General features: G+C 44.7%; 1 protein-coding gene across 1 annotated transcript in view; it reads right to left on the bottom strand.

The window, feature by feature from the left end:
* Positions 1–645: 645 nt before the first annotated feature.
* The window catches only part of CNOT11 (CCR4-NOT transcription complex subunit 11), an 18,237-nt gene continuing 3,127 nt past the window's right edge, over positions 646–15,755 (bottom strand). Inside the window, 7 exon segments of the mRNA XM_007468350.1 lie at positions 646–698; positions 701–809; positions 886–982; positions 3,143–3,345; positions 4,513–4,715; positions 8,560–8,712; positions 12,353–12,517. Of these exon segments, the coding sequence (XP_007468412.1) occupies positions 646–698; positions 701–809; positions 886–982; positions 3,143–3,345; positions 4,513–4,715; positions 8,560–8,712; positions 12,353–12,517 (983 nt within the window).

Genomic DNA, 15,755 nt, shown 5'->3' with positions numbered 1-15,755 from the left:
CGCTCTTAGACCGTTAACAGGAGAGAAGAGAGGCCCAGAAAACTACCAGCTGTCACAGGTTCCTAAGAATTCCCATGTCTGTAGGCAGCCCACTGTTGTCTCTTAGGTCCCCATGACAAGCAAGGATAAGGTACACGGGTGTCCGAGGCTCACACTGCACCCAGTGAGAAGTTCAAGGGTCAGAACACCGTCATGTGATGATGACTCAAGACCTCAGGGGCAGTAAGGCAGGTTCTTGAGAGTGTCTTCAATTTACTCTCACTAAAAACTTTCAACGTTGGAGCCTCAGGAAAACGGTATTCTTGCCTTATCTGAAGCCTGTGAAGCCTGTGACTTACATCTTAAGCAAAAACAGGCACCTTGCTCTTCAGTGCTGAAGACCTCATCTACTTTGTGCAGTGACTTCGTTTGGGATGACATCCCCAATGGATAATCATCAGCGAGACACCTACAAGACACATTCGTCCAAGTTCTTACCAAAAATTCATCTAAAAGAAAAAGTCATCCAGGAAAGCAAAACTTTGCTTTAAGTGGATAAACTGGTGTTCATATGCATTAAGCCAGGCAATCACTCAGGGTCTGAACAGTTTCAAAAATGAAAAGCACAGCACAGCTGAACGGTGAACAGGTGGTCCCGACGAGCTATCACTTGGACATCTTGGTCTCAGAAGGTGTCTCCCCAGTGTCCAAGGTCTTCTGCTGAACTCAATACAGAAGGCCTGCACTTCTATAAACAAGTCCTGCACGTTGATGATTTTGTTGCGGATCAAGGACTGGAGAAAGACGCACACGAGACGCACCAGACGATTCTGAGAAAGAAACCAATTTTAGTGTGTGTTTTCTGGGCAGGTATTTATAAAATTTACAAAAATTTCTATTACTTACCTGCATATATTTATCTTTAATTTGTTCACAGGTAGAAATGCAATTTGATATATAAAGGTGAATAAATTCAGGAGGTAGATCAACAGCTGTAGTTAGTCTGTTTCATAAAGTTAGAAAGGGCTGTTAATTTTATTGGCTAATAACATTTTAAAACACCGTTCACCATAAAATATAAATATAAAATTTCCTTTGGTCATTTAGTGAAAAATTCTGATATATGATCTAGTTACCTAGTTTTAAATAAGTTTATGCAAGTAAACCTCGGAGCCCCCAGCCGCCCCCCCAATAAGTGACACTTCCTTTTCTTAGGTCTACACTTAGCATTACACATGCAATACGCATTGAGCACCATGTCCCTGTGTGTTCTTGGCTGAATCAGAATTCATAGTTATCGTCCAAGCTCTAACAACCCGGCCAGTTATTCTGTCCACGTAAGTACCGCTTACTAACCTGATTACACACGAGTGCTATGCGAGGAACGCATGTGAAGAAAGGCGTGGTAGTAACTGAACCAATGTATAACTAAGTGCTAACGTGGCGTTTGCACAAAGAGTGATGTAAGTGAAAAGACTGGGGAAAAGTCAACAGGGCAAATGACTTAAATGGAAACCCAAGGCGAGAAGTGGTGGTCCTTCCACCTAAGCAGATAATCTGAGTGAACTGTGGAATCGGGGACTGGCATGGCACACTCAGGAGCTGGTGGGAAAGACCTGGCTGGAAGGTAGCAAAAGGCACCTTGGTCTAGAGTCTTCAAGGGGTGGCTGGTATTTTCCAAAGGATTCTAACTATACAGTATGAATTTCCAAAAGTTTTCTAAACTTATTTGATTATAGAACTTTTTTCCACAAGGCTGAGGAACCCGTGCTCCAAGGAAACACAGCCGTAGGCTACTGGCGACACACCTGTGGGTGATGCACCATGATGGGGGTGGCGCACACAGAGCAGACCCTGTCCTTGAAATTACTTCTGCACCACTGATAAAAAGATGCGGGTATTCTTGGACTAAGTGCCTAACGGCTGGTTTAGACAGTGAGCGGGCACTTGGAGCATGGTCGGCCCAGAGGCCCTGAGCAGAAGGCAGCCCCCAAAGAGGAGTGAGTCTCAGTAACAGGGAAAGGCCAAAGGCCTGGATGAGGGTGCAGAAATGAAGCCGCAGGTCAGCAAGCGGCCAGCTGGTTTTGCCAGCACAGAAAGTAAAAGGTGAATACCTCGTGCTTCCCTCCCACAAATCTGCGCTCTCCTACACACACACTTGGGATCCCTCGGCTTCCAGCCAGGCTTTTCCCACCAGCTGATTATAGGGGGTTTTTTGGCTACACCATGTGGTTTACAAGATCTTAGTTCCCCCACCAGGGATGGAACCCGGGCCCTTGGCAGTGAAAGTGCAGAGTCCTAACCACTGGACCGCCAGGGATTCCCAGGACATATTCTTTAGTACAGCTTTAAGTAGGTTAAAAAACAATTAATCCCCAACTTACAAACGAGTGAGTGTTCAAAAGATGTGCTCTAATTGAAGTGCAGTTGCGTAGCACTCAGAATGGACCTCCCCATGAGCAGAAAAACTATATAATTTAGCCCCCAGAACAGGACACCACATGGAGCGGAGCTGAGGATGAGAAGCCTAAACTGGGACCACATCAGGCAAGCCTGCACATATGGCTACATTATCCACAGACAGCTTAATAAGCAGTAGGCTCCCAAGCTAACCCCCCAAGCCTATGGAATTTGTAATTTACCTAAAACATATCTGTAAGCAAAATAACAAAGTGAGGAACCACTATTCGGAGCACATCGAGAAGGGAATGTATTGTTTCCCTGACAGTTGATGACAACGGAGCAAGGAGGCCAAATCAAAGGTTCAGAGAACAGTGCGAGGAACAGCGAATTCTAGGAAGGCATTCCCAGAATTTTCTCAGCTCCCAGACCCATGCTGATACAGCTGTTAGTCACTAACGAGAAATAATGCAGTATCTGTAATTTGTGTAAAGAACAGACAACCATACTAGGAGATAAATTTTAGCAATTGTTTCACTGATGCTGCTACTAGTGCTAAATACTTGAAATACTCTCCAGGCTCTTGCTAGTGGGTGCTAAATTCACATGCGGTCAACACTCAGGCTCAGATTATTTATTTAATGGGTTTTCTCAGACTAACAGCATCAGGGGGAAAAACTGCTGCTGCTTTTTCCCTTCTAGTCATTGAGTCCGGATCTATATTACACACCCCCGTCCGCATCTGATCGCCATAGAAACTTACCGGTTTACAACTTCCATTGAATGTAATGACATGTCCATATTGACCAGAACCGAAAAATACTCAGTGATCTGGCTTGACTGCATTAACTTCAGCAACATTTCTATAGCGACTAGAGGGTTGTTTTCCACTAGGTCAGGAAGCTTGGCTGGAGTGAGGCCAATATGATAAACAAGTTTGGGGTCCTTCTCCAACTCTCCAAGGAGCTAAATATAATCAAATTTTTAGAAAGAGAAAAAGAGAGGTTCCTGAATCAAATAAGAAATTGTCTTTCCTTCATGCATACAAAAAAACAAGTATTTTTATAGAGAAGTTATAAAATTATCTGCACTGAACCAACTTTATAAATGTCTTCCTTCAAATCCATGATCATCAGTCTTTGATATTTTAAAATTTACATTTGAAATGTCAGATACTAAAATCAGGCACCTTCACAACAGTTTATAAACGACACGACACTAATGCATCCAGGGCATTAAACCAGAATCAGTATTGTTTGGATACAATATTGTCTGGGTTTTAACAATATCATCCTTAAGTCCTTTGTAGGTTTTTTTTCCCCTGTCATTTGTTAAAAATAATCTTACCGACTAGTACTCCGGAAAAGCACAGATCACAGAGACCGTCAGGGAACATCAGGAACCAAAGCCCCACCCAGCGCCCAGGGGAACAGATGCCTGAGAGGGGGACGGGGGGCGGGGAAGGTCTGTCTGCCGGGCACACTGCACACTCTCACTCAAATAGGTGTCCTCAAAGACAGTTTCTTCTGCCAAATTGGTACATTCTTCTAAATGTTCTGTGCTCCTTCCCCTGTCTCCTTGTATGTACACATGTACTGTTTCATGATGGCCTGGTAAGCAAAGTGAACTACGCTGGAGATGTATCTCCTGGCAAGTTCTAATGTGAAAGTGTTCACCAACTGGAACCGCCCATGGTGTCCTGCCTTTCCCCCACGGGAAGTGTCACAGTTGGGTGCGGGGGCGCTATTTTGAATCCACCATTAACCAGCTGTGTGATGGGTGCTAGTTTACCTTCCTGGTTAAATGTTAATGATTCCGCTTACCCTCCTGGAGTCCTGTCCAGCTTAGTAACAATGTACATAAAGCGCCCAGCAGCGCAGAGCAGGAGTGAGCGCCATCCTACGCTCCAGAGTCAAACTCATCCCAAACAGAAGTCGTTAGGTTTTCGGGCCCCAGACTTCGTGCGCCACCAGAGTGAAGTGAGCCAAGCAGAGGGCAGAACAGCTTCAGAGGCCACGCCTCCTACTGCTGGCTCACGCTGCCAACATCATGTTACTGGTCATTTATCACTTTATGAAAAACGAAAACACCTGGTGAATTAAATACAGGAAAATGTTTACAATAAATACATACCTGTGTCTGCTGAGGAGAAGATAAGGGGCTTTTGAAGGCTTTGGCCATTATTCGCTTGATCTCTACGCCAGTGCTGTTCTTCACACACATCGACTTGTCCCACTGAACCGCGTGGTCGGGCTCGGTTGGATTGAGCCAAGCCAGCTCATCCTCACACACGTGGAGCGGAGGTGGTGGACGGATAAACTCCGGCCGAAAATGGCCTGTAATCACAGTAGCGTGTCTGACTGCTTCTGTCACTCGGCTGACCCCGCAACATGTCTGTATAAACCTCACAGACTCCACTTAGTGCACTGCAGTGACACCTCTCTTAATAAGGACAACAGAGCAACACTGTGACTTGAAAATCAGGAGCAGAAATGACATAAAGGCAGGGTTTTGTTCGGAACACGAGAAAATGAAACGCTGACATAACGTTATCATGTCAGAGAGCAAGTCTGTCTATTTTGGGGGAGGACAGGAAAACACTACCAGCACCTGGCAAGCCCTGTAGCTCAAGCATGACCACCACTCAATGGCAGAAGGACACAACTTACTCCACGGGTAAGTCTGGACGGGAAAAATAAAACGCTAGTTGACCCCACTCATCCTATTCTCAGCACTCTTTTATTCAGAGACCATATGACGTGTACTGGTTTTGCTTTTGCATCTTACAACCCAGGAGTAGCAAGTTACGCGGAGATGAAATGGCAGGGGAAAGGCACGGGGGACTACTGACATTCTCAAATGAACCTGGAGACCTTCAGAAACCCCTAAATTCACAAATGCTATATCATTTTCTTAAAACAGTAAAAATACAACAGAACAGTGAAGTCACTCAATTTAATACCTCAACTATTTTACAAAACAAGATTGATCCCTAAGTTATAAACCCACTAAAATAAATGCTGTCTGGGACTTCTCAGCAAATTTCACCCCTCACTTTGGTTCCCACGTAGGGTCTAAGATGGCTAACTCATGGACCGAGCCCCGGCCAAATTTGAGATTACTAGGTCCCCTAGTTTACTGAAAATGTCTGTCTGGCTAAGGATCATCCCTTTATCTTAAACTACACCATCTCTTCACATATATCACCAGAATTAGCACCTGAATCTCTGCAGCCCATTTACAAAAAGAAAGTTTTTAACATTTCACGAGAAGTCATACCTATGTGATAAGGAGAAAGTTCCCATGAGGTAAGGATGCCTGGTGTTCAGCTAGACTCAGACCTAATATCTGATTGACTTGACCTTCCCAGTGGCCCATTCAAGTCAAAGATGTGCCCGAGCAAGTATTAAATACAACCCATCTGTGCCTTGGACCTTCCCACACACCGTGACTAGCTGAGACTCATTTATTCCAAAGACCTACTGTAAATGGCATTAAAGTGTAAGTTTTAAACTCAAGGTGACACTATAGTCTGGAGAACATGTTCTTATCCCTAAGCAGAAAGCATGCCTTCATCATTAAAACCACACAGAATCGTATAAAACCAAAAAATGCAGGGTTCCCTGGTGGCACAGTGGTTAAGAATCCGCCTGCCAATGCAGGGGACACAGGTTCAAGCCCTGGTCCGGGAAGATCCCACATGCTGTGGAGCAACTGAGGCTGCATGCCTAGAGCCCGTGCTCCGCAACAAGAGAAGCCACTGCAATAAGTGCGTACACTGCAACGAAGAGTAGCCCCCGCTCACTGCAACTAGAGAAAGCCCACGCGCAGCAACAAAGACCCAACACAGCCAAAAATAAATAAATTTTAAAAAATTAAAAATGCTGCTCTATTATTTCAAGTTCAATAGGAGTTTTCTTTGAATTAAAGTAAATTAAGAGCTATAAGACCAGTAAAACTTCAATGGAAAATGATAAGATTAATGAAGTATAAAACATAAAGGTAATAAACTACAAAAATAAACTCATTTCAGTAAAATCAGAGAATTTATATCCTTAGATATGCTGATGATAGGTATGTAATAAAAAAAACTTGGGATTTTTTTGGCTGCATCATACAGCATGTGGGATCTTAGTTCCCTGACCAGGGATGAAACCTGCACCCCCTGCAGTGGAAGCATGGCATCCTAACCACTGGACCACCAGGGAATTCCCAAAACCTTGGTATTTTTATTAAAAAAGAAACTTTTTTTTTTTTTAAGTTTTTAAAATTAATTATTTTTGGCTGCATTGGGTCTTCGTTGCCATGCAGGCTTTCTCTAGTTGCAGTGAGCAGGGGCTACTCTTCGTTGCTGTGCGCGGGCTTCTCATTGCGGTGGCTTCTCTTGTTATGGAGCACAGGCTCTAGGCGCGCGGGCTCAGTAGTTGTGACTTGTGGGCTCTAGAGTGCAGGTTCAGTAGTTGTGGCGCACGGGCTTAGTTGCTCCGCGGCATGTGGGATCTTCCCAGACCAGGGCTTGAACCTGTGTCCCCTGCACTGGCAGGCGGATTCTTAACCACCGTGCCACCAGGGAAGCCCAAGAAACTAACTTTTATTGAGCATCTCTACTATGTTCCAGACACTATACTAGGAAGCTTCTCACTAAATTCATGTTTAACATTCTCTGACATAAATCCTACCAATGTTTTCTTAGGTCATTCTCCCAGGCAACAGAAATAAAAGCAGAAGTAAACAAATAGGACCTAATCAAACTTACAAGCTTTTATACAGCAAAGGAAACCATAGACAAAATGAAAAGACAACCTACAGACTAGGAGAAAACATGTGCCAATGGTACGACCAACAAGGGTTTAATTTCCAAAACATACAAACAGCTCATACAACTCAACAACAGAAAAAAAACAAACCCAATCAAAAAATGAGCAGACCTAAAGAAACATTTCTTCAAAGAAGACATACAGATCACCAACAGGCACATGAAAAGATGCTCAGCATTGCTAATCATTAGAGAAATGCAGATCAAATTAAAACTTCAGTGAGGTACCACCTCACACCGGTCAGAATGGCCATCATTAAAAAATCTACAAATAACATGCTGCAGAGGGTGTGGAGAAAACAGAACCCTCCTACATTATGGATGGGAATGTAAATTGGTGCAGCCACTATAGAAAACAGTATGGAGGTTCCAGAGTTACCGTCCGATCCAGCAATCCCACTCCTGTGCATATATCCAGACAAAACTCTTAAGTCAAAAAGATACCTGCACCCCTATGTTCACAGCAGCACTATTCACAATAGGCAAGACATGGGAACAACCTAAATGTCCATCACCAGATGAAACGATAAAGAAGATGTGGTATATTTATACAATGGAATATTATTAAGCCATAAAAAAGAATGAAATAATGCCATTTGCAGCAATATGGATGCACCTAGAGATTATCATACTATGTGAAGTCAGACAGAGAAAGACAAATATATGGTATCACTTATATGTGGAGTTTAAAATGTGACACAAATGAACTTATCCATTGAAACAGAAACAGACTCACAGACATAGAGAACAGACTTGTGGTTGCCAAGGGGAAGAGGAGATTGGGGAAGGATGGAGTGGGAGTTTGGGATTAACAGATGCAAACTATTATATAGAGAATGGATAAACAACAAGGTCCTACTGTATAGCACAGAGAACTATATTTAATATCCTGTGATAAACCACAATGGAAAAGAATATGAAAAAGAATGTACATATATATATATGTATGTATAACTGAATCACTCTGCTGCACAGCAGAAACTAACACAACATTGTAAATCGACTACACTTCAATAAAATAAATTTTTAAAAATTCATGTTCAAGGGCTTCCCTGGTGGTGCAGTGGTTGAGAGTCCGCCTGCAGATGCAGGGGACACGGGTCTGTGCCCCGGTCCAGGAGGGTCCCACAAGCCGCGGAGCGGCTGGGCCCGTGAGCCATGGCCGCTGAGCCTGCGCGTCCGGAGCCTGTGCTCTGCAACGGGAGAGGCCACAACAGTGAGAGGCCCGCGTGCCGCAAAAAAAAAAAAAAAAAAAAAAAAACGTTTAAGTATCAACGAAAACAACATGATGTTTCAGAAAACCAGAAAGTCTCAGGGGGACGCTGATAACATAAAACCAAGAATATAAAATTAGATATACCTACTTTCAATAGGTGGCTTTGGTCCACTGACTAAAGCTTCCGTGATCTGAGAGGCAACAGAGCTGTCAAATCCAGAATTAGAAGAATCCGGGTCTGGGTCACTGAGAATGCTAGGGAAGCTGGCCTTACTTTGAGTTGGCAATTCAGACTGGCGTTCTGAAATAGATTAAAATAGGAAACATTTCAAAACTGAGGGCACTACAAGGAGAGTGGAAAGAGAAGCTACTAAATGGAGAAAGTTATCTACAACACATAAACAAAGGGCCAGATTCAGGACATATCAATTTTAAAAAATAGGAAAAAATGGTCTAATGACTTCCAACAAGTGTTTTATTTTTAAAAAGCCTGAGGCTTCCCTGTTGGCACAGTGGTTACGAATCCACCTGTCAATGCAGGGGACACGGGTTCGATCCCTGGCCCAGGAAGATCCCACATGCCGCGAAGCCACTAAGCCCGTGTACCACAACTACTGAGCCTGTGCTCTAGAGCCTGTGCTCTGCAACAAGAGAAGCCACGACAATGAGAAGCCCACGCACCGCAAGCAAGAGTAGCCCCCGCTTGATGCAACTAGAGAAAGCCCATGTGCAGCAACGAAGACCCAACACAGCCAAAAATAAAAACAAATAAATAAATTAAAAAAAAAAAAAAAAAGCTTGTATGGCCAATAAACATCTGAAAAGATATTCAATCCCATTAGGAACCAGGGGAAAATCTGTTAAAACAAGATACTATTGCACACACACTGTAGTCATAACTGCCCCTTGTGGTTACTGATGTTTAACTTGTCTGCTTGTTTTCTTAAAGTTAGGAAAATGCAACTGCATCATCCATAAGTACACCTTTGGTCCCTGGATCCCACTGTGAAGACATCTGAATTTCAGGCCAGCCTCTGTACAGATGATCTGTGCGGCTAGCTCCAGAGAAGATAGGTGTAATTCCCTTTTTTTCTTAAGCACTTGTGAAAATGATTAAGACATCTTCAGTCTGGGCAGAGGACAGCAAACAGCTCTAGGGGACAGCAAGCTTAGCCACTGTGCCAAGCCTCTCAATCCTAACTCTAGTCACATATTCCTTTCTGAGCTTGACGTACTTTATAAATTTATTTATTTATTTTTGGTTGTGTTGGGTCTTCGTTGCTGTGCCCAGGTTTTCCCTAGTTGCAGTGAGCGGGGGCTACTCTTCATTGCAGTGTGCGGGCTTCTCATCGTGGTGGCTTCTCTTGTTGTGGAGCATGGGCTCTAGGCGCATGGGCTTCAGGAGTTGTGGAGCGCAGGCTCAGTGGTTGTGGCGCACGGGCTTAGTTGCTCTGCGGCATATGGGATCTTCCCAGACCAGGGCTTGAACCTGTGTCCCCTGCACTGGCAGGTGGATTCTTAACCACTGCACCACCAGGGAAGTCCCTGAGCTTGATGTACTTTAAAACTTTCTCATGGGCTGATTCAAGTCATCACAAGTTAAAAAGGAAATTAGATCTGATTCTTACTTTATTGAATACAAAGCTAGAAACCTCAGAATATATGTCACTTCTAAAGGTAAGGTGACTTGAAATTGCCCATCACCTCGGCAAACAGTTTTCATACTGTCTTTGGTTAAGAAAATAATTATTTTACTTCTGTTAACAGATTGCATCTGGCCCTAGTAGCGAACAAGTACTTTTGTGTACCTTCAATCTTAAAAGTCTGAAAAAGAGTTCTCTTAGTTTCAGAAAATAACCATTGTTATATTGTTAATATTTAGTAGGGTTCAGGGCTTCCCTGGCGGCGCAGTGGTTGAGAATCTGCCTGCCAATGCAGGGGACACGGGTTCGTGCCCCGGTCCGTGAGGATCCCACATGCCGCGGAGCGGCTGGGCCCGTGAGCCATGGCCGCTGAGCCTGCACGTCCGGAGCCTGTGCTCCGCAACAAGAGAGGCCACGACAGTGAGAGGCCTGCGCACTGCAATGAAGAGTGGCCCCCGCTTGCCACAACTAAAGCCCTCGCACAGAAACGAAGACCCAACACAGCCAAAAATAAATAAATACTTAAAAAAAACAATAAGGTTCAGGGCTTCCTTGGTGGCACAGTGGTTGGGGATCCACCCGCCAATGCAGGGGACACGGGTTCAAGCCCTGGTCTGGGAGGATCCCACGTACCACAGAGAAACTATGCCCGTGCACCACAACTGCTGAGCCTGTGCGCCTGGAGCCTGTGCTCTGCAATAGGAGAAGCCACTGCAGTGAGAAGCCCGCACACCGCAACCAAGAGTAGCCCCCGCTCACCACAACGAGAGAAGCCACTGCAATGAGAAGCCCGTGCACCGCAACCAAGAGTAGCCCCCACTCGCCGCAACTAGAGAAAGCCTGTGCACAGCAGTGAAGACAAAATGCAGCCAAAAATTAAAAAAATATATATATATAAATAAAATAAATTTATTTAAAAAAATAAATAAGGTTCAGAATGCCCCAAGGAAAGAGAAGATTAGATGTCACCTTATATAAGGTGCCAAATGTCACAGGGCATGAAGTCTAAGGATGAGGCTCTATCAAATTAACCCTGCAGCTCACTTAATCACAAGGTCAAGGGTTCACAAATCTGGCTACAGATTAGAATTTTCCTAATGAATTGCTCTCAAGTGATGAGACCCATGCATGTGCGCTTTTGCTTAGAGCAGGTTAGCAAAAACTGCTCTTCTTTATCCTTATATGGAGAGGCTCTCCCTGACCACCCTGTTCAAGGTCTCGTTATTTTCTATCACAACACGAGTCTGCTTCAAGACCACCCATTCATTTGCTTATACGTGTAACAGAAGGTGCCCAAATAATCTTGAAACAGAAGAACAGGGTGGAGGTCTCACACCTCTCAATTTCATAAAAGCTACTGTATGACTTGGATTAGTGTCCTGCTCCCCTGCAAATAAAATCCTTTTTACATGAAAGGAAAAAAAAAAAAGCCACCCTAATCAAAAGGGTAGTACTAGAATAAGGACAAATAGACCCGGCTTCCCTGGCGGCGCAGTGGTTAAGAATCCGCCTGCCAATGCAGGGGACACGGGTTTGAGCCCTGGTCCGGGAAGATCCCCCATGCCGCAGAGCAACTAAGGCTGTGCGCCACAATTACTAAGCTTGGGCTCTAGAGCCGGCGAGCCACAACTACTGAGCCCGCACACCACAATTACTGAAGCCCGCATGCCTAGAGCCCATGCTCCGCAATGAAGAGAAGCCACCGCAATGAGAAGCCCACACACTGCAACGAAGAGTAGCCCCCGCTGGCTGTAATCAGAGGAAGTCCGCGTGCAGCAACGAAGACCCAACGCAGCCAAAAATATAAATAAATAAAAATTAAAAACAAAAGACAAACAGACCAATGACGTGGAATAGAGAGCCCAGAAATAAACCTTCCCATATATATATTCAAATGATTTTCGATAAAGGCGCCAAGACGACACTGTTTCAGCTATTCTGGGTCCCTTGAGATTCCATATGAATTTTCTATTTCTGCAAAACACATTTTTGGGATTTTGATAAGAATTGCATTGAATTTGTAGATCGCTTTGAGTAGAAATGACATCAGGAAAATTTTAAACGGACCAAGTTTTACTCAGCATTCTTCTTAAACTGGGAAAGCAATCAATTCAAGTGAAAACTCAAAATGAAATTTATATCCCATAATAGCAAGGATCCAGTACTGAAGCTATGTTTTTCACAGAAAATACTAACTTTTTAGTACAGTTACAAAGACCTTCATTTAAATGGAGTACCTCAAGAAAAAAGGCCTAATTGCTAGCACACAAAGATGCCTGAAGCGGGATCCCTCCTTACCAGCCAGGGCTAGCTGAAGCCCGCTAATGTCCACAGACTGGCCCATGTTTCCGACGTCCATCAAGGCAATCTGTCGCGGTGTCTTTTTGAAGAGTTCCCGTGGAGGTGCCAGCATCAGCTGGGAAAGAAAAAACTTTTCTGGTGGAGTTATAGGAGGTAAAAATCCTGTAAACAAAAAAACGTACAACAGTTTCTCTAATGGTTATTTTTAAAAATTATCTTGAGTCTGGTAAAATTAGCATTTGCTACTTGTCACCTCAACTCATGTACCTTTAAAGACAAACTTACAATTGAAGATCCATTTAACCAAATAGATACATTCATCAAAATGTAATTAAATAGTGCCTCTGAGAAGGACTGGTTCCAGGACACCCTGCAAATACTAAAATCCAAGGCTGCTTGGGTCCCTTGTATAAAATGGTGTAGTATTTGCATGTACCCTATACACATCCTCCCTTATACTTCAAATAATCTCTAGATTAACTGTATGTCAACTGAAATTCTGTGGTTTGTGGCAATGAAACAAAGTTTTTGTAACTATTAAGAACTTGTTTTGGGGGATTCCCTGGCAGTCCAGTGGTTAGGACCCGGCGCTCTCACTGCCGGGGCCCGGGTTTGATCCCTGGTGGTAGGGGAACTAAGATCCCGCAAGCCGCACGGCACCGCCAAAACAAAACAAAACAAAAAAAACCAACTTTGTTTTCTAACATGCTTCAATTCCTGCAAAGGCTGAAGCTTACATATGCAGGCAAAAACAAACAAAAAAAACTACAGTGCTCAGAAATGCTTTTCTTCTCTACTGCTACCAGCAACTGTGTAAAAGTTAAAGAGAAAAGGAAGCAATCACTAGCTCCGCAAATACATTTCACACACCTGTTTCAGTCCACAGCACGGCTACAATTCCCAGAGTGCTGGACATTGATGCTTCCCTTTCATCCCAGAGCCGCCCGCTTACCCGGCAGTGTCCATCCTACCGCAGCACCGTGGCCAGACCCTGTTCCAGCTCCCAGCTGGGACTCCTACCCACTCACCGCCCACAGTCCACACGCCCACTTACCACTGAGTTATATTTCTAGGTACAAATCTGCTCACAGATTTTTAATTCTGTTTACACAGAATTAAACCCGAACTTCTGCACCATTCATAAGACCTTCCTAACGTGGTCCTGACCCACTTTCCTAATCCCATCTCCTGACCCCCGTCCAATCCATGTGTTCTACACTCCCGTTGCACAAAATCTCTCACCTTCTCTGATTCCTGACTTCTAAACATCCAATACACACAGCTCTTTAAGAATACGTGACAGAGCCACACCCTTCTCTCCCCACCATCTCTAATCAATATCCAGCAAAAACATCACCCCCTCTGAAAGTTCCTCCAGCTATACAGCTGTAGTTCCTGTGCTACGAGGTGCTGTGCACGCAACATCTAGTATGGCCCTTAACCACACTGGGTTACAATCATGTTTATGTCTCTTCAACCAGACTGCAAGCTTCTTGAGTGCAAGGAAGCCATCCTACTTACTTCCAGATACATTCTCAACGTTGGCTCTGCAGCAGAATCATCTGAAAAACGTTCAAAACATATACCCATTAGGGCTTCCCTGGTGGCGCAGTGGTTGAGAGTCCGCCTTCCGATGCAGGGGACACGGGTTCGTGCCCCGGTTTGGGAAGATCCCACATGCCGCGGAGCGGCTGGGCCCGTGAGCCACGGCCGCTGAGCCTGCACGTCCGGAGCCTGTGCTCCGCAACAGGAGAGGCCACAACAGTGAGAGGCCCACGTACCGCAAAAACAAACAAACAAACAAAAAAAAATATACCCATTAGATGCTCCCCCTGACGCACAGTATAATAAGCCTTGACATTGACATTCCCTCTGTTGTATATTTAAGCACCACCCCTACCTAGTAATGATAGTAACGTATAAAGCTTATTGTAAATACTTTTATTTCTCATAATTTATTATCTGCAATTTTCAGACACGGAAATTTAGGCAGAAAGAGGCAAAATAACCAATCCATGGATTTCCCTGGCAAATCTGTTTACAGTGCAGTCTATGGCCTACATCTAGGTTTAAACTCATCGCGTTCAAGAGTGACATTATTTAAGTTATGGTTCCTTTGCCTAACCCATCCTACAGAATTCAAAGGACTCTCCGACCCAAATCCCACACTGCCCCATCCATCTCAGTGGTGGGTTTGACCACACACACGCGCACACACACACACACGTTGCAGCGACTTTCTCAGCATTCTCAAACTTCCTGAAAACCAGGTTCAGTACCTGTACCCTAAAGACATCTCATGGAATATACAGGTTGCCCCTCTTAGGTAAGGGCAGTGCAGGAAATCAACAAGAAGACGCTTTAGATCCACAGGAGTTGCCAGCAGGAACAATGACTAGCTTAAATGTAGAAGCCCTCTCCTGCAAGGAAAAATTCTCTGGCCTTACCTCAAAATCCGCTGCCTTTACCTTCTGGCTCCCTGAATAGCAGTCCCTACCTAAAGGGGTCACTCGCCTGTTTCCTCACTGCTTAAGGACTGTAAGATCAAACTGTTTCCCACCTGTCACTACCTGCTCCGCCCACTACCGCTGTCCTCCTCCTTGTCTTCCAGGTACCCTTATCTCTCATCACCATCTCCTCTGTGCCCTTCTCCTCGCCTGGCTTCAGGTCTTCTCCCAAAATCAAGTCTCATAAAGCATCTCTTGAGTTTAAAAAACAAACAGATGTGGACGCTGGAGCGCCACGCAGCTGCCAGCCTCTGCTCCACTCAGCACCCCCAGGCTATGTCCAGGCCCACGCCGGGGCCCCACGGCCTACAGCTGCCAGGGCCTGCACAGGCAGCCAGCCCAGTCTGAGCCTCTGCTGCCTCAACTAGATCCTGAATGTCAAAAAGCAGAGTGTCTGCTTGATGAATCTGAGGACAATGGGAACTTTGCGTGACGCTGGCCCTCTGGACGATACCACGTGCGAAAAACTGGCCGAGGAGACGCTGGATTCCTTAGCAGAGTTTTCTAAAGACCTTGCAGACAAACCTTACACACTTGAGGACTATGGTGTCTCCTTTGGGAATATGGTGTTTTAACAATTAAACTGGGTGGAGATCTAGGAACGTACGTGATCAACGAACAGACCCCAAACAAGCAAATCTGGTTATCTTCACCATCCAGTGGCCCCAAGCATTACCACTGGACTGGGAGAAACGGGATGTACTCCCACGACAGTGTGTTCCTCCACGAGCTGCTGGCCAGAGAGCTGACTCAAGCCTTAAAAAACAAACTGGACTTATCTTCTCTGGCCTACTCTGGAAAAGGCACTTGCTGCCCAGCCGAATGCTAAAGACATAAAAAGCTCTAAAGCCAAGACCCCAGCTTTGCTCTGCAGCTGAATGGCTAGTTTTTTC

This window comes from Lipotes vexillifer, unplaced genomic scaffold, assembly GCF_000442215.2.
Source record: "Lipotes vexillifer unplaced genomic scaffold, Lipotes_vexillifer_v1.1 scaffold177, whole genome shotgun sequence".
Taxonomy (NCBI): Eukaryota; Metazoa; Chordata; class Mammalia; order Artiodactyla; family Lipotidae; genus Lipotes; species Lipotes vexillifer.
This window is presented reverse-complemented; position numbering and strand designations above follow the sequence as displayed.